This window comes from Pyxicephalus adspersus, chromosome 2 (genome assembly GCF_032062135.1).
Source record: "Pyxicephalus adspersus chromosome 2, UCB_Pads_2.0, whole genome shotgun sequence".
NCBI classification, from domain to species: Eukaryota; Metazoa; Chordata; class Amphibia; order Anura; family Pyxicephalidae; genus Pyxicephalus; species Pyxicephalus adspersus.
This window is the reverse complement of record NC_092859.1, coordinates 131,184,992-131,203,981: the sequence shown is the minus strand read 5'-3', so window position 1 is coordinate 131,203,981 and position 18,990 is coordinate 131,184,992. Positions and strand designations below refer to the sequence as shown.

General features: G+C 42.3%; 2 protein-coding genes across 2 annotated transcripts in view; one reads left to right on the top strand and one right to left on the bottom strand.

Moving 5' to 3' along the window:
• GALK2 (galactokinase 2) overlaps positions 1-4,356 on the bottom strand; it is a 101,122-nt gene extending 96,766 nt beyond the window's left edge. The window contains exon 1 of the mRNA XM_072402411.1: positions 4,111-4,356. Coding sequence (XP_072258512.1) covers positions 4,111-4,160 — 50 coding nt within the window. The 5' untranslated portion in view covers positions 4,161-4,356. The remainder of the gene's footprint in view (positions 1-4,110) is intronic.
• A 4,379-nt stretch (positions 4,357-8,735) lies between these two features.
• The window catches only part of COPS2 (COP9 signalosome subunit 2), a gene marked incomplete in the record, with an annotated part of 28,804 nt that continues 18,549 nt past the window's right edge, over positions 8,736-18,990 (top strand). The window contains 2 exon segments of the mRNA XM_072402407.1: positions 8,736-8,804; positions 12,474-12,572. Of these exon segments, the coding sequence (XP_072258508.1) occupies positions 8,751-8,804; positions 12,474-12,572 (153 nt within the window).

Genomic DNA, 18,990 nt, shown 5'->3' with positions numbered 1-18,990 from the left:
AGGAAACCCACACAAACACAGATAGAACCTGCAAACTCCATGCATATAGTGTCCTGGCCAGAATTCCAACCTGGGACCCGGTGCTGTAGGCCAGAGTGCTAACCACTGAGCCACCGTGCTGCCCAAACTAATAAATATTCCCCTGTTTCAGCAAGCACCCTGGTTGTAGTAGTGAATTTAATTAAAAAGTAATTTTTTATAAAAATTATTGTAAAAGTTTTTTACTTTTAGCTAAAACAACACTAAAGAATTTTAAAGTATTTTTTGTAAGAATGAAAGGGAGCAAGCAGTCCTAATAACCAAAATTACTATGTACTATGGGCAGCACAGTGGCTCAGTGGTTATCACTCTGGGCTTTGCAGTTCTAACTCCCAGATTCAAATCTCAGCCAGGACACTATCTGCATGGAGTTTGCAGGATCTCCCCATGTTTGCGTGGGTTTCCTCCAGGTACTCTGATTTACTCCCACATTCCGAAAACATGCAGTTAGGTTAATCGGCTTCCTCCCATAATTGACCCTAGACTGTATTAAAGACACATGACTATGCTGGGGGCATTGGATCATGAGCCCCTTTGAGGGACAGCTAGTGTGACAGAGCTGTGTAATATGATAGCGCTATATAAATACTGGGTAATAATAACAATAAAAATAAATGTTTGAATATTAAGGCATCACCTGCAGGAAAATGGTACATGGTTAATGAATACTGTTACTGAAGTTTACCACTGAGGAAGTTTGCCATTCTAAATGGAAGGTAAAATTGAACTTTTATTTGGTACATAGGGGTAAGCTTTTGTCACTATTGTTGCACAGCGATCCCTTCCATTACGGGCACTTCAGTCTTTACCTGTTCTTCTACCAAATTTGGATTCTTCATGCTCTCGATTGGCCAGGCTAGGATGAGATAACTATGGGCATATATGTCCAGTCCCTTTTACCGGCACAGAGACACCAAGCTGCACATCTCAGAGTATGGACTGTCAATAGTGCTGATAGTCAGGAAGAATAACTTTACTTATACAAACTTTTGCAGGCATCATCAAATAGGAGGCCAATTAGCCAGAGTTCAGAAAACCCTTAACAACCTCCAGAGAAACCCTGGGGATCCATGGAACGACAGCTCCACTATAAGGATAAATGTCAGCAGAGAAACCCTCAGTGTTCTCCCAAGCCCACAAAGAAGATATGCATAGTACTGCAGAATAGTATTGTAAATTCCGGTCACATGACCTGTCTGTCCTGTATGTAAATATAAATATACATACATACATTCAGGTTTCCTGAGTCACCATTTTCACTGTCTGGACACAAAATATTTGTGCATAGCTCAGCATTCCACTACGGTACAGAGATTGCTTCCTGATTCCTTCCTCTTGCATGATGAAATCACATGAGTTTTCAGACATTCAGAAATCACTGTGGTTTAGCTGCCTGTGGCCAGGCTCTGGATTCAAGAAATGCAGCTAATAGTGTTTGATTTTACATATGTAACACAGCTGAGGGTGCAAGGTCTGCTTTAGCTGGATTCTACCTTCTGGAGTGAGTGTTTTATGACAGTGGAAATGTTATATTCTAACCCCTTTTGTTCTTTTCCAACGTCATATTTAAAAATGAACTCGTCATTTTTTGGGAGAAAAGTTTAGGGCCACTGCCAAGCTTTCCCCATTTTTGCAATTTTAAACTATTACCTGTCCTCTGGAAGACAGAGAATAAGGAAATGTCAAAAAGCACACAAAAACACAAAAGAAGAATATACTCCCCCTGTATAAGCTTCAATCAGATTTCTGGTCTGAGCACACACAAGCTTGACTGACTCCTTGCTACCATGTGACATTGGTGCCAATCATCAAGCCCCTGTGTGCTCAAATGTCATAAAGCACACATTCCTCCATACCTAGAAGTACACGTGTGTATTCGTATTGCTCCTGATCAGCAGAAGAATGCAGCATTGGAGGAGAGATCAGGATTTTAGGCTAAACTCCAGGTGTAGAAAATTAATCCCCTTGCTAAGAGGCTAGCTATGCACTGCAGGCGTTAAATGCTAATTTTTTAATGTCTTGGGGCATGTAAACATTCACTTACCTTATCACTTATATCCCTGGTCTCCACCGTGCTACCCTCCCATCCCACCATTACGGCCCAAGCGTTTGGCTTCCTCCCTTGCAGAACGTTTGACCCAACACATTTAGGATGATGTCAGTGCTTGTAACTGTGAACCATAGTAACTTATGGAAGGGGGGCGATGGACATCGGTTGCACAGATGTGCAGCAAATTTAACAGTTGAAGGGAGCCATCAGGCAGGCGAGTATGTTTTATTGCAGATAGGACATCACCTGTCCCTTTAGGAATAGAACCCTACCTAATCCCAAATTTTTCGATTAAAGTTTCTCTTTAAGGGAAACCTATAGTGAGATATATGGAAGCTGCCATTCCTGACCTACTTATACTGAATCTACACTCACATTATTGTTAAATGTTTTTTATTAGCATTTGCAGAAATCTGTAAACACCCCCATTGGTTAGGCTGTTTACACACGTGCAATAATTGTCAATGGAAAGGATCGTGTGGATCCGCCAGGAAGTATCCATGAATGAGGAACGATGAGCGTTGTACACACGTCAGATTCTCGTCCAATATCAGCCCTGAGCCGATTATCAGATGAGAATCATCTGACGTGTGTACGTAGCCTTGGAATAAAACTGTTTATAAACTTTTCATCACTTACAACCCCTATAAATGCTTATAAAGTCCCAACCGTTTTTAATGGAAGCATTTAAAGGCGTTTACAAGTGTTTAAACCATATTAATCCTTGCAAAGTGAATTTTCTTGAACGCTCAAAAACGCAATGCTCAAAAACTTTTTGATGAATTAGAATTTTAAACATAGGTAGTTTAGACGAAACAGTCATTTGAAAAAAAAAAGAAAAAAATCCCATATACCTTTACTACCTTACCTACCTTTGCTTTACAGAGCCCTCAGGCCCTCCACAACTGGTTCCATTTGGTCCCGCGCCATCCTGGATTCTTTTCTTCTTCCTGGCACTGAGGAACCAGCAGGCACCGCCATCTTCTTCTATCTTCTGCTTATATCATCCAATCTCACACTGCGCAGCCTCGACATCGAGTTATGTGTCCTGCTGTAAAGTTTTTTTTACACTGCGGGGTAAAGCCCCTATACCACATGCCAGAGATCGGGCAAACACAAAATGAACGGCCCAAGCCTCCAGGGATATGTGACGTATGTACCCCAGTCGGCTGCGGGATACACCGCCGAGGTAAACTCAGAGGGGGAGGGGTCTCCTCTTCTTTTTTTAAAAGAAAAAAACTTAAGTAAAAGTATTTTTTTTTCTATAAAGGGTTTATCTACCCTTTTCTATAAAGTAAGAAATGTGGTGATAGGTCCACTTCACATCAGTTGGTGTATAAACATATCCCTTGAGAAGTCATTGATGAATTGCGAGGGCCGACAACAGTATTAACCAAAGTTTGTAACCATTTCTTATTTTAGGGCCACTTCAGACCCATGGTGAGCCATATTGTTTTTCTGCAGGTTCAACAGTGGCCCCAACTTCTCCATTTCAAGTGAATTGGGGAGGTTGGGGACTGTTTGCTGCATGCAGCTGCAGTGGGTTGGTGGCACGGTTCACAAAACAATCAGGCTTTTTGATGCCTAGTTAAAGATTTGAGCAGCGGCAAATACGTTTACCCACAGTGTAGTTTGCAGCTCTTAGGTGCACAGCTTGTTCAAGTCTGTGTCCCAACAGTGGGACAATTTATTGGGGACACAGACAGCTAATAGAAATTTACAGAAGATCCATCCATACCAACTAAAACACATAGCAGTCACATGACATTACCCTCACACTGAGGAAGCTGTGTTCCCTCTGCTGCAATACCTGTTGTCAGGGTGAATTCTGAACAAAGCACAGGCAGGTAAACAAAGAACTGACACTGAGGGACTACAAGTCCCAGCATGGAAACAAACCCGGTGGCCGGGCTTGCAGGGACTTTTAGTTCCACTCAGTAGGAATACATTATTATCCTGTACGTTGTGCTTCCATTGCAGCCCGCACAATGCAGCCCCTCCATACAATGTTTGTGGCTCACCTGTCAGTGATGGGGACGGGGACGGAGGGTGGCGGTGCACACTGAGCCATGGTCTGCCCGGTGCTCGGTGTGTGAGCGGCTCCTTCCGGATACAGACAGCTCGCGGATATCCTGTAGGAGTTCTATGAGCTGCAGAGTCGGCAAATCTACGTGTAGGAAAAATACACACCGAATGTTACAACATCCTGATACAACACGGGGCGGGTGACTGGAATATTCTGAGTTACAAGGAGGTCCCCGGTACGGCCCCGGTGTGATGTGGTGATTCGAGCTATTGGTAGCTCTCCCGCCTTCTCCTGATTGGTCAGAGCGGTGACCGGGCTGTTCTATGGCTGCTCACTGACATTGGACTAGAGGAGAGAAAGCCAAAGTTAATGAGCAGCTTCCCAATCACTGGGCTTTGCCCAAGATGTACCATACCATGGGGGCAATGCCAGGCACTGACCACGGTGTACCCCTACCATAGTGGCAATGCCAGGCACTGACCACGGTGTACCCTTACCATGGGGCAATAACTATGTACTCACCAGGGTGTACCCTTACCATGGGGGCTATACTATGTACTCACTAGGGTGTACCCTTACCATGGGGAAAATGCCAGGCACTGACCAGGGTGTACCCTTACTATAGGGCAATGCCAGACACTGATCAGGGATTACCCTTACCATGGGGGCAATTCTATGTACTCACCAGGGTGTACCCTTACCATAGTGGCAATGCTAGGCACTGACCAGGGTGTACCCTTACCATGGGGGCAATGCCAGGCACTTACTAGGGTGTCCCCTTACCATGGGGGCAATATTATGTACTCACCAGGATGTACTCTTACCATTGGGGCAATGCCCGGCACTGACCAGGGTGTACCCTTATCATGGGGGCAATGCCAGGCACTGACCAGGATGTACCCTTACCATGGGGCAATAGCTATGTACTCACCAGGGTGTACCCTTACCATGGGGGCAATGCTTGGTCCTGACCAGGGTGTACCCTTACCATGAGGGCAATGCCAGGCACTGACTAGAGTTTACCCTTACCATGAGGGCAATGCCCGGCACTGACCAGGGTTTACCCTTACCATGGGGGCAATGCCAGGCACTGACCAGGGTTTACCCCTACCATGGGGGCAATGCCAGGCACTTACCAGGGTGTCCCCTTACCATGGGGGCAATACTATGTACTCACCAGGGTGCACCCTTACTATAGGGCAATGCCAGGCACTGACCACGGTGTACCCTTACTATAGGGGCAATGCCAGGCACTGACCAGGATGTACCCTTACTATAGGGCAATGCCAGGCACTGATCAGGGTGTAGCCTTACCATAGTGGCAATGCTAGGCACTGACCAGGGTGTACCCTCACCATGGGGGCAATGCCAGGCACTTACTAGGGTGTCCCCTTACCATGGGGGCAATATTATGTACTCACCAGGGTGTACCCTTACCATTGGGGCAATGCCAGGCACTGACCAGGGTGTACCCTTACCATGGGGCAATAACTATGTACTCACCAGGGTGTACCCTTACCATCGGGGCAATGCTAGGTCCTGACCAGGGTGTACCCTTACCATGAGGGCAATGCCAAGCACTGACCAGGGTTTACCCTTACCATGTGGGCAATGCCAGGCACTGACCAGGGTGTTCCCTTACAATGGGGGCAATACTATGTACTCACCAGGGTGTAATCTTACCATGGGGTCAATACTATGTACTCACCAGGGTGTACCCTTACCATGGGGACAATGCCAACCACTGACCAGGGTGAACCCTTACCATAGGGGCAATGCCAGACACTGACCAGGGTTTACCCTTACCATGGGGGCAGTACCAGGCACTGACCAGGATGTTCCCTTACCATGGGGCAATAACTATGTACTCACCAGGGTGAACCCTTACCATGGGGGCATTGCCAGACACTGACCAGACAGGGAATATTGTTACTTTAGTGCAGGTGCAAGGGCAATGCCAGACAGGGAACATTTTACTTTTACCATGGAAGAAGGGCAATGCCAGACACTTTGCTGCCAGTGTCTAGATACAATCAAACTGCTTCAAGTTTTGTCTATCTACAGGTTCCCTTTTATTAATATTATTATTATTATTATTATTATTATTATTATTAATAAATATAATAAACAGGATTTATATATTGCCAACATATTAGACAGCACTGTACATTAAATCAGGTTTGCAAATGACAGACGAATACAGACAGTGACATAGGAGGAGAGGACCCTGCCCCGAAGAGCTTACAATCTAGTAGAGATTGCAAACCATCAATCTGTAATTTGATTCATTAGCACCCACAGTGTAATAATGCCGTTTACAAATAACACAAGGAGAAAAATTAAAATTATATATATTCCTTGTCACATATTGTGAAAGAAGCACATTGCTATGCGTTATACTGAAACACACAGCCGCATATAGCCACCTGCATGGCTGTCTGTTACAATGCTGACGCCATATATTATTGGCCAGCTGAATAGGCCAGCACTAAAAACAGTCAGAAATGTAATAAAAATGTGTTAACATCATACATTGCTTTCAATGTCTATGTATTGCACACTATGTAGGGCTCTGCACTACACACACTGAGAATGAGGCCTTAGGAACTTTCTATGTATGATTGTATGATTGTATTGTATTATATCATTGTAATGTAATATCATTCTAATATCTAGGATCCTCATTTTTACTTTGGGATACTTTCTACTAATATGTGTAGTACATAGGATAGAAGATTACCAAAGAATAATGGGTGAATATGAGGTGAAATGATCATTAAATGATGAATAAATCTGCCTATGAGTATTCTGAACGCCCCCATCATTCCTGCATACATCCATTGAGTGTAAGAGCTTTGGTATTGTCAGGCTGAATAACAGGTAGAGAATATAAATTGTGTGTGTTGTATTACATCAAGCTGCCCAGTTCCAGTGTTCCTTCATATATTGCAACCCCTTAAAGTTTATGACTGGAAGATAGGAGAAACTTGAGGGTTAGGCTCTGATTAGGTTGTGATGAAGGAATGCAAACATTGGCATTCTGAACTCCAGCAGTCTAATACAGTCCCAGCATCCCTCAATGAGCTAAACATTTAGTGAATTATAAGGCACTTGGATTTAAAATTGGACCTTCAGGTACAATCACTGCTATGAAATTGGAGCTCACTGGTGCGCATGTGCTGCCCATTGCTGCCCATGTCTTTTCCACTTTGTTTGCAGCAGCCTTTGCAGGCTCTCCGGCGGTGGGGGATATACAGTTTGCTATGCTGAATGCCAATACAGCAAAACAAGAAACTACAAAACAATTACAGATCCAGACAGGGGGTGCCTTGGTACCAGGTAGCGCAAAGAGGGCAATTGCTTAGGGCCATCCCTTTCTTCAGGGCCCCATTCAATAGAATGGCGAATGGCAGTGTGTGCAGGGAGATGATCACTAGCGCTGTCACATTGGCAGTGCCCACAGTAGTATAAAGCTATTACATGATAGAGTTTATAATCTGATTGGTAAAATGTTGTCAGCAGGATAGGAAGTGAGGCCAAATCTCTCATAGAGCCCCCAAATGTAGTAAGAACCTGGAAGTAGAACAGAAAAGTGGGAAAGCACAGGACAGCTGAGTATCTTTTTCTGTTGAATGGGATAAGGTTTTTAAAGTGAACATGTTGCGTTACAGCTTTGAAACACTAATTAACACATTTTTAAAGCAAATTGTTTAATATACACAGTGACATAGCAAACTAGGTGTCATCCAATTAGGATTTACTTAAATTTAAATGTACAGCGCCCAACCCCCCCATCAATGATTGTGGAAATAGAACCACTTTAGAATAATTGATATGCTCCCATCTGTCACTCTGCTCTTTTATCCTATCTGCACCTCCCATTCTAGCAGATGACTCCTACAGCACATCTAATTGGTTCCTTGTGCTGCTTCTTCCTCTCCTAATCTGTATTAGTCTGTCATTTGCAATGCCTATTTAATGTACAGCGCTGCGTAATATGTTGGTGCTATATAAATCCTGTTTAATAATAATAATAATAGTAATAATCCAAACTCTACTGTATAGAAAAATCATTAAAAGTTCAGGTACCTATACTGTATTTTAAAAAATGATTTTTTTAAATGCATTTGCTTGAAGTAAAGGTTTAAAACCCCTAAACTAAATACCATTGGGAAGTATTATCTGCATAACATGTTAACAGAATAACAAAATATGAGATGACAAATATAATAACAATCTCCATTAAAGCCTATAGTAAACCAGAAAGTGGCTATAAACTTTGATATTTTTTATATTACTACTTTTAGAATTGAATCAATCAGAAAAATAGCATTATTAGTGTATTATTCCTGGAGCACATGCTAAATTCTAACATTTTTTTATACAACGATTCCCAGCACAGAATGTGATGCTGTTATTCCAAGACTACATATCCCAGCATGCTTCACGCCTAGGACTCTTGGTCTTCTGGTTGCTAGGCGATTGTCACCTTTGCAAATCGCTTCCTTTATAATGTGGTGCTTACGCAAATAGATTCCCCCTCAACACTAAAATTATCTAATAGTTCCGGAGAAAGAATTAATTCGCCTGGCGCAAAGGATCTTGGGAGTAACAGGCTCTAGTTCCCCGGCCAAGATGTCTGACATGGAGGATGACTTCATGTGCGATGATGAAGAAGATTATGACCTGGTAGGGGGGCGAGGATGCGGGGTGTTGTGTTGGTGCTTTGCTAAGCGGGCGGCCTATTTCTTGTGTTTGCGCAGCTGTGTGTGAGCGAAGGGGAACTATGTTGGCGGGACACTGATCTGTCTCCCTCCCCCTGTCAGGCTCTCATATACCGGTAGTGATGACAGCCCTGTGACCCTGCAGTGCCTGGCAGTCAGATAGCGGTGTAGATTGGGAGCGGAGAGCCCCCTGAGCCCTGATCTGTGCCGGGTCCCGTAGGCCTCACTCTCCCCCTGGTATTGGGTGACCCCAGGCATTGTTTATCTTCTGATGTTATGTAATGGGGAACCCCTCCTATATGTCCTGCACAGACCCAGCATTTGGCTCAGCAATTTGGAGAACACTTGCTGGCTTTGTATCCAGAGTCAAATCCCTAGCAGTTTATTATATGCTGTCTGAGGAGATTTGTCATCACTTCCTGTTTCAGGGACACTACAGAAAGTAAAGCTGGCTCTGTATCCATGAGCTTTCACTGGCTCCCATCAGGTTCTGCATTCACAGTCTAAGAGCATGAAAATCCTACTTAGAGGTGGTCATATGCAAATCTTTTGCACTCTTCATCCCTAGGAGGGTCTTTATAATTATTATTATACAGGATTTATATGGCACCAACATATCATGCAGCACTGTACATTAAATAGGGGTTGTAAATGACAGACAGATACAGACAGTGACACAGGAGGAGGAGAGGATCCTGCCCAGAAGAGCTTACAATCTAAGAGGTAGGAGAATTAACACACAATAGGAGGGGAGATTTATCATGATATCATCAATACAAGCCTATCAGCACCAGGCCCCTAATTCCTGCAATGACGGCTGTGCAAGAATCCTTTCTAGCTGTCACCAGACCGGTGTCCCCATTATGAGATCTCCTTTTTTTGTAAATGACAAGTGTCACAATTTGTATTTCCTATCATTTCCATTCTCTATGAGAGAGGTCATCAGGGTATAGAGGAAGGGACAATCAACTTCAGACGGGGATAAACGGGGATAGAAATAGTAGAAAGAGGCGCAAACTGCTCCACACTTTTCAAAACTAAAAAATGGCTTCAGGTAAACTTTAATGTGCAGGTCCAGCTAAAATAGGTTTAGCTTCTAGATAGTAAGCTCTTTGGGGCAGGGTCCTTACCTCTTCCTGTGTCACTGTCTCTATTGGTCTGTCTTTTGCAACCCCTATTTAATGTACAGCGCTGAGTAATATGTTGGTGCTATATAAATCCTGTATAATAATATTCTTAATAGGGTGGAATAGAGAAAGATTAGACTCTCTGGCAGGTTATATTTCTCTCATTAGGGAGATCCACTCCTTTGTAGTGTTGTTACTAGGACAGAAGTGAAAGGAAATCAAAAATGTGATCGTTGTCATTGGAAGATTTTTCTTCCACTTCCTTTTTAAATGACAACTGTCTAGAGTAATGTTTCTTGAATTTTTTAACATGGGGAAACCTTTCATTTCCTCAAGGAAACCCTTCTATAATTGCTATATCCACAGCTCACGTTATCTTAGTGTGGTGGTCAGTGGGAAGAATGTCATCCCCACAGATAGCCAAAAAGATCATTAGTGTCACTTAAACTGACCTGAGAGTCACAAACTTCTGATTGCTTCTCATTGCTCAGGGAACCCCTAGCAACCTCTGGAATACTGGTTGAGAAACTCTGCTTTAGGCTGTACTGTACACACGTTCAATAATTGTCGTTGGAAAGGATCTTTCACAATCCTTTCCAGAGACAAAAGACTGAACGATACATTAACAAGTGCTGTACATACAGCACTATTCTCTATGGAGAGGGGAGAACGACAGAGTAGCACCCCACTGTGCTCTCTCCCCTTCACTTGTATTACGTTGCCTTAGACTCTGTGCTTCTGCCCCTATTGGGTATTATACCCTCCTCCATCTTTTATACAGAGTATCACATCCCATAGGCTGACCCTTTGCGTGACAAACCCCAATCAGCACAGTTACCTATGTATCCTCATGCAGTGTCTAAATACACAAAGTTGTCTTGATATCAACTTTCTGTAGGTCACACCAGTGCTTAAGCGTTACAGCCTAAAAGATCATTATTGTTGATTAAACTGACCTGGGAGGCTTCACAACCCCCCAGCAACCTCTGGAGGAACCCTCCATGTAAATGTGTAACTTTCATACACTGCAGTGTTCTCCCCAGCCCCTTTTAGCTGGGTGCACCACCTGGCACTTTTCAGGAACCAGCCGGCTGTTTTTGGGTGGTTACTGAAGAATTTGGTCACAATACAGGGACCACCACCCGCCTACAGCTTCTTCCCACCCAGCTTGAATTTTCAGGGTTCAACACTGCACTGTAAGGGGGTAAAAGGTATTATAAGAACCTTGTTGTTGTTCCAGAAGATAAGAGTATTGGCTATTCATATCTTAACTTTGGCCACAGCAGCATCTAAACAAACATTTTTATCTCCTTATTTCCAGCTGCTGGCTTGCTAGAGCATTTATAGGCTGTCTGACAGGTCAGCCGCAGCTCTGGCCGGTGCACCCCCCAGCGGAGTAGGGACAAGGACCCCGCTTAGGAGGGCGCAACGGCCAGACCCATGGACCATGTCTGCGATACGCATGCTCAGGGTGACGGGCGGGTTGTGTCTCTTATCATCATGACGTCACTCTGCAGGAAGTTTCTTCCCCATTAGGTGACACACTGCTCCCCGGGCATGCCCTGTCCGGAGTGCGTGCATTTAGCGGTCCGCAAGCTCCAAAAGATTGGAGACCACGTAAACATTTTAAAACCTCCCCCATTTTTATGGCTTACGTTTTGGGGCCAAAATACATGGACACCTCTAAAATAATCCCCTGTAAAGGCTTTTAAAGTGTCGCCAATAGATAATGATTTTATGGTTTGACATTTGTTATTTATCTCCCTAACCTTATCCTCTTGCAATATGTGTGCTACTGTTTATCAAGTTTTATGTGTTTATCATTTTTTGGTGTGGCGTGGTATTTATCTTCTTCAAAATTGAGTATAATTATTTTTACTGTAAATATTGATTTGATAAATGGTAGCACCAGTATGGCATAACATAAAATATTTTTAACTACCATCGTTTTATTTCTGCAGGATATCAACATTTAGGAGAAGGAAGTTTTCTTAGAAAAATGTGTATTTTAGTATGTGTGCAAAATTTGGAGGAGTAGGGGCAGAAACAGCTTTGGCAACAATAGGGCCTAAATCGGAACTAAACTGTGTCTACACTCGCCTGTCCCCATTCTGTTGTGGTTGCCACCATCTTCTTCTCTTCCTTCTTTTGATCTTTGGCCATCCTAATTGGCTGGAATGAAGTAACATAAAATTCAATTAGCAGCTGCAGTGGAAGGTGGGATGCGGTTACCAATGCTGAACTGCACATGCATAGATTAGGAGATTTGTGACAGTTAAAAGGAGCGAAAAGGCAGGTAAGTATGTTGTATTGCAGAACGAACAACATCTGTCCCTTGCTGCAATACTACCCTGCTTAAATGCAATTTTTTCAAAGTAGAACTTTAATTCGGCTTTAAGGAAGCCTGTCATAAGATGTACCAAGATTGTCATGGCTGTCTTTATTTTGAAACTGCTGTGTTCTGGGTTTTTACTACTGGCCGCTATGTCAATATTGTGTTCTTGCAGACCTGTAGTGATGTTGCAGTAACCGGGTGGAATCGCAGCAATGGACACAGGCATCCAACACAACCTGAACTGTCAGATGATGGAGATTGTTCAGCAAGTGTAACTATGCAAAATAGGGTCACTGCTAGTGGGACTGGACAGTAATAAAAAAAATCTTTTACAGTATAACTGTAACATATTTGAGAGGTACAAACAAGGACACAGGAGAAGGAGAGGACTCCTAAGGAGCTTACAATATAAGAGGTGGGGGATAGTAGTAGATAATAAGGGATATAGAATGGTGGCTAATTGGTCATGGGTTAGGACACAGATATGAATGGGTAGGCCAGTTTAAAAAGCTTGTTTTTAAAGGGGATTATTTTTTTTAAATGTGCTACATAGGAGTGTGGCTAATAGGACAGGAAAAGAGTTCCATAAAGTCGGAGGAGCCCCAGAAATGTCTTGGAGCCGCACGTGTCATGAGGTTATGAGCGAGAAAGTCATTAGTTGGTCATTGGAGGAGAACAGCTAGGGGAGTATTTTTCTATCAGGTCAGAAATGTAATTGGGACAAGAACTGTTGGAGGGATTTGAAGGCAAAGCACAGGAGCTTGAATTTGATTCTAAGATAAAATGGAAGCCAGTGAAGAGAATCACAAAGAAAGGCAGCAGAAGAGGAGCGGTGGGAGGGATGAATAAGTCTGGCTGCAGCAACCATAACACTGAGGAGCTCATTTTTTGTTGAGTTAGATCTTACACTTTTTTTTACTAATTTTTAGGGGGTGAATCCAGATATGACCCCAGTTTTTTGCTATCCCATCCAGTTTTTATGATACCCGGTACCCTTCATTTTTGTCAAAAAAACATACAAATTTTACATACAATGAAAAAATAATGAAATATTTACTTTAATGTACTGTTCATTTAAATTTCTTTTGTTCATACAAAGGATTTATTGTTACTTTATGACATTTTTTTACAGTAAAACATTTGAAAATTATTCTGGTAAGCGGTTAAGGTAAAATTGTATGCTAATAGCTTTTCCTGGACTGTTCAGTGTTAGGACAATCCTGCCGGATGCTTCAACAATAGTCAGCCATCATATATACATCATACACCTTCTACCCTGCTACCGTCTTTCCATGACCTTCAAATCTTGGAATCATTCACCTTGCTCATCACTGACTGCACCAAGGTTTTCCGGGAAGTTAGGAAGATGGCTATGCAGAAAATGCATCTTGATGCTCCTATTGCAACCAAGCATTTTGTAGCTCTCCAAGAGTTTCTAGACAGTTTCTCTGTAAATATTTGCTCATGTGTTTCCAACAAAGTCATTTACAATGGCTTTGAATGATAACCAAGTATTCTTTTGGACTTCTGACATTGTCCTGATGAAATGTTCATCTTTGATGAGCTGCCGAATCTGTGGACCATCAAACACACTGGCCTTTATTTTTTCAAATGACAGGCTAGGAAATGCCAAAATTAGGTTCTTGAAAAAGCTTTAACAAACTGCTTCATCAGACCCAGTTTCATGTGCATGGCTAATTGGAACTGACCCAAATATATTGCCATTGTGAAGGAGAGGACACACTTTAAGCTCCGCTTTGAGCTATCGATGAATAGTCGCCATTCAGTTGAGTTATAGATTGGCATTCCCAATTCCTCCATTAATACAGGTATGTTACGGCAATACACAAAGCCACTGTCATTTCTAAAGTACTGCAGAAATGCAATTTCTCTGGTTCGAAAGTACAATATCTTTGTTCCTTTATCAAGTAAGTTTTTCTCATGCACTCCGGATGCTAGGAGTTCTGAAGCCTTCTTTGATAGTCCCAAATCACGTTCCAAATCACTCAACTCATGCTGATCAAATCCCTAAAGCTGCGTACACACGTCCAAAAATTATCGTTGGAAATGACAGACGAACGACCGATTGGCCAAAAAAAAAGTGACCGCCGACGAACGAGAAAAGTTGTTGGAAATGAACGACCGGCACGGAGGATCTGATTGGACGACCATTGTTCACCATCTACTGTGTGCACGGTTGTTCATTGATCATGCATGTTCCGAGCATGCGCAATGAACGAACGTTCTGTACAGATGCTTCACTGTATTGTATTCGTGTGTGTGTATGTGTGTATATATAAATATATATATATATATATATATATATATATATTCCTCTGGTGCACGTCACTTCCTGTATCGTTCAAACGATCGCATCTATCGTGTACAATATCAATGAACGATTGTGTTGTTATCTACATGTACAAGATCGGTGCTATACGATTGTTAAAAGATATCGTTCAGGATCGTTGGTCGTTCATTTACAAACGATAATTATTGGAAGTGTGTACGTAACTTTACGAACAGAATCCTCTTCAATTTCAAACTCTTCATCTCTTCATTGTTGTCACCTAGTTCATCACTATAATCATGTTCTTCAAGAGAGGCTAGCGAAATGAAAACAGGCACTGGGGATTTATCAGAATGAGCTACTGGGCCTATGGAAGACTAGGAAACTCTGTTACATTTATTTTTCTTGTTATATCCTGAAGTTTTCACTATACTAAAGTAACAGTCACTGAAATGATCTCCTGGCTCTCGCCAAACCATAGGTATACCAAATAGCATCTTATCATGTGTTCCCATTGTCCACATTTGTAGGCTTGTTCTACAAATGTGCGATGTTCGCCCTTTGACTGGGAATGGTGATAACAAAATGAATCAGGGTTGTTTAGGCACTTACGATGAGAAACACCAGAGAGCCAGACATGATCTGAAAGAAGGGAAATGCGTGTGTAAGTAGAAAAAAAAATTTTGCTTATTCACTACGTAGAGCGCACAACCTCTGACCACATTGTCCTCCATGTAAATGAATAGCCTATACAAATCCACGTTACAGTAATAGAGAGTTAGTGGAATACCACAGAAGAAGATTTTGCATTAGTTAAGATGAGAGATATGAGCATGTACCTGGAGTTTGGTGGTCTCTGTATCTACAGTACAGTAACAGGTTTAGAAAAAAGATCAGATTTACATGCATTTAGCATTCTTTAGAATGAGTTCAGTAGTGGCAGGTTACATAATCTCTCTGTGGTAGGTTCACTTTAAAGTTGCTTCTGACTGCTCGTTGAGAAGATTTGGAGTGAGATTTAGCGATATCACTATAGCCCTGCTTATCCTGCTTCTTGCTGGAGACTCTAAGATAGGGAGAAAAGTCTTGCCCTTGCTACCAAATTTGCCACCTCCATACAGAGGCACAGTGAACAGCGAGGCATGTAAACATTCCTCAATATACAGCCAATACTGCTGGCAACCTATTTTCCTATTGTGCAGTTTCCAAAGTTCAGTTCTTTAAACTTCCTTTGTCCATTGAAGGTGTCTAAATATTGGGACACATTTACCTGGTTTCAGTTGCCTTATTACCAGAATAATTTCAGAACTTGGCATACAGTCACTTGTAGGTCTGGGGCATGAATCTAAAATGCTGTGAACATTAATTCTGTTTTTGTATTATTTTGTGTGAATGGTGCCAGTACACCGGGGCACATGGCTTGTAAAGTTCCCTAATCCCCAGTAGTAGCTCTGTGTTTTCATGCAGATAATGTCCATAGTTTTCAGCACTAAGCAGCTACATTTATACATTTTGTAATATTGGCGTAAAATATTTAATCTATTCCCTTAGTGCAGTCAGGTAATTAGAAAGGTTGTCTAACAAACGAAGAGAGAAACAAACAAAAGATTAGAACCTCGGGAAAGGCCATTGTTGTTAGTGGCACTGATCTCTGCTTTCTCTTCATTTATTTTATGTTCAATTTCCCCTCATTAAAGTGTACCAGAAATGCACATCATCAAAGCTTCCTTTTCATGAGTGTTTTCAAACTGTGGTGCATGATCATCCATTATTATTTGTTCTAAAAGTAACTTTAAAAGGCGCTGCCATAATTCCCATGCAAGGCAAAGAAAAAGTTGTTTCTGGAAAGTTCCCCTATTAGCCTTTTATTTGCCTGTATTCCCTTGCCAGCCCTTCCTCAGTTAAAATAATCTGTGCCCATGACCAGAAGGAACGATCACCTAAATCTGTTGGTCATAAGTACTGGAGTTTAGCAATTGACTGCTAGTCCCTAGCACACAAGGGATGGGAGTACAGGCTCTTCCATACATTACATGTCACAATTCAGCATTGTCACCTCCTTACACCCAGCATACTTTTTGCTTAGTTGAAGGAGCAGCAGACCATTGCTAAGGTCTTCCTTTTGCTCTTTTCTATTGTAAACCAATTCATAGTGACGGTACAGCATTGTGTTCATTCACAGTACTGCCCCTCTCTCTTCTGGTCCTGCTTTTCAGGGTATACCTCTTTTTCCCGCTATGGATCTGTGTGCCTAATATGCAAAAGATTTCACCAAACTTGGATTACGTTCAGACAGTGAAGTTATTGTGCTATCATGTCCTCCCCACACAAGTGAAACACCCACATGTTACAGGTTTGTAGCTTCTCAGTTATGGCTGCTCACAGTGAGAGAATTGAGCTATCTTTTGGACCACCACTACCTGGCGTCAAATGCTGAAACACTGTTGTATTAGGAATCCGCATAGCAATTGAGGCTGTTCAATGGCTGGCAAGGTGCCAACCACCAGGAGCCACCTGGGAACGTCTCCCCCCACCTCCTGTCCGGGATTGGCCAATTTTGACTTCCATTTTAAATTGGCTGAATGCATTTCAAGTATCTTTATACAGAAGGTGTGCAATATCTTTAGGTTTGGTTTCTTTAGAAATCAGCCACAGCCCTAAAAGAGTAACTGAGGGATAGAAAACTCATTCTGCTGCTTCTCTACTGTCCGATCTCAGGCTGGCAAGAGACAAGACCTGGAAGTGTTTAACTTAAAGACAATTTTGTGCATTTGCACTAAATGAACCTTTATTTACATTCCAAATGAAATTGATATTTTTTGAAATCACATTTTTGACACTTTATTCCTTATTTTTTTGTTGGAAGAATTTACATAGGTGACACAAAAGCTACAAAATGATCAGTTAAATCATGAGACAGTAACTTGCTTTTTTACTTGTTCCCTCCTTACTGGTAAATGTCTTTCCACAGATGATTTGATTGCATCTTTCTTTGAGATAAAAGATAACTTAATGAGGCGATTAGGGAATGCCTCATTTGCCATTGTTGTAGTGGTGCAGTAAATTTGTTGTGATGAAACTCACTGGTTTATGTAAACAGCCAGCTTTGTGCTCCTTATTTTTAGACTTTGTGATTAAAAAAACAAATGTATCACACATGAGGCAGATTAATCCCTAGGATTTTATCAGAGTTTACAGACACCGCCTATCTCTTATCTTTTTATGTGAAACAAGAATAATTATTAAACTGTAGTGCTTTGCAGATAATCTTGCAATAAGGCTAGAAAGTCAGCTATAAAAACAGACATAGTTGTCACTCCTGGGATCCAGTGAAGGGTTTGGCATGCACCCCATGAGACTTGTGACCCAGGAGCACCATCTCTACAACCAGCTTTTCTGATTGATCTGGCTATTAGACATAGCAGTTTGTCACTGTAGTTTGAGAAAGGTGTTGCAATGCAATTGTCCAGCCATCTGCTGATTTACCTAATGCCTTCAGTGACTCCTATTGCTCTAGAGACTTCTGAAGTGATCCTTCATTCTCCTGTGTACCTTTTTCTGCTTCTCTGGTTACCCCCCCCCCCCCCCCCCCATTCCCTAAATCTCAACTTTGGTCTGCTTGGTTTGTTCTGGACTCTGAGGTCCTCTGTTAATTTTGTACTTCACCTGCTGGGAGCTATCCACCACATGGTCATTGCAGGGTGCTCTGGTGAACACCAGATGGCTCCTTAGTCCAGCTTTTCTCAACCCTTTTAACCCTTCAAATAACTTTCAAGTCTTCAAGGAACCCTGGCTATAATTACTATATCCACTGCTCACAAGTATATCAGTGTGATGGTCAGTGGGAAGAATGTCACCCTTACAGGTAGCCAAAAAAGATCGTTTGGTATCAGTTAAACTGACCTAAGAGGCAGAAATTGCTCACTTCTCAAGGAACCACCATGCAATCTCTGGGGGGGACCCTGGTTGAGAAACACTGCGTTAGGTTGCATACACACATGCAATAATTCTTATTAGAAAGGATCTTTCACGATCCTTTCCAACAACAAAAGATTGACAGATGCATGAACCAGTGCTGTACATAGAACGCCTGAGTGGCACCCTGCTGCTCTCTCTCCACTTCACTTCCATTACGATTGTTTGTGGATCTGCCAGGACGGATCCATGAACAACGAGTGCTGTACACACATCAGATTCTAGTTGATATCAGCCCTGAGGCGATTATCAGAGGAGAATCATCTGTTGTGTGTAGGTAGCCTTAAGCTACGTACACACTTCCAATTATTATCGTCGGAAAACGAACAACGAACGTTCCTGCACGATATATATGAACGATCGTATAGCACCGATACTGCACATAGAGGTAACGACACGATCGTTCGTAGATATTGTACACACA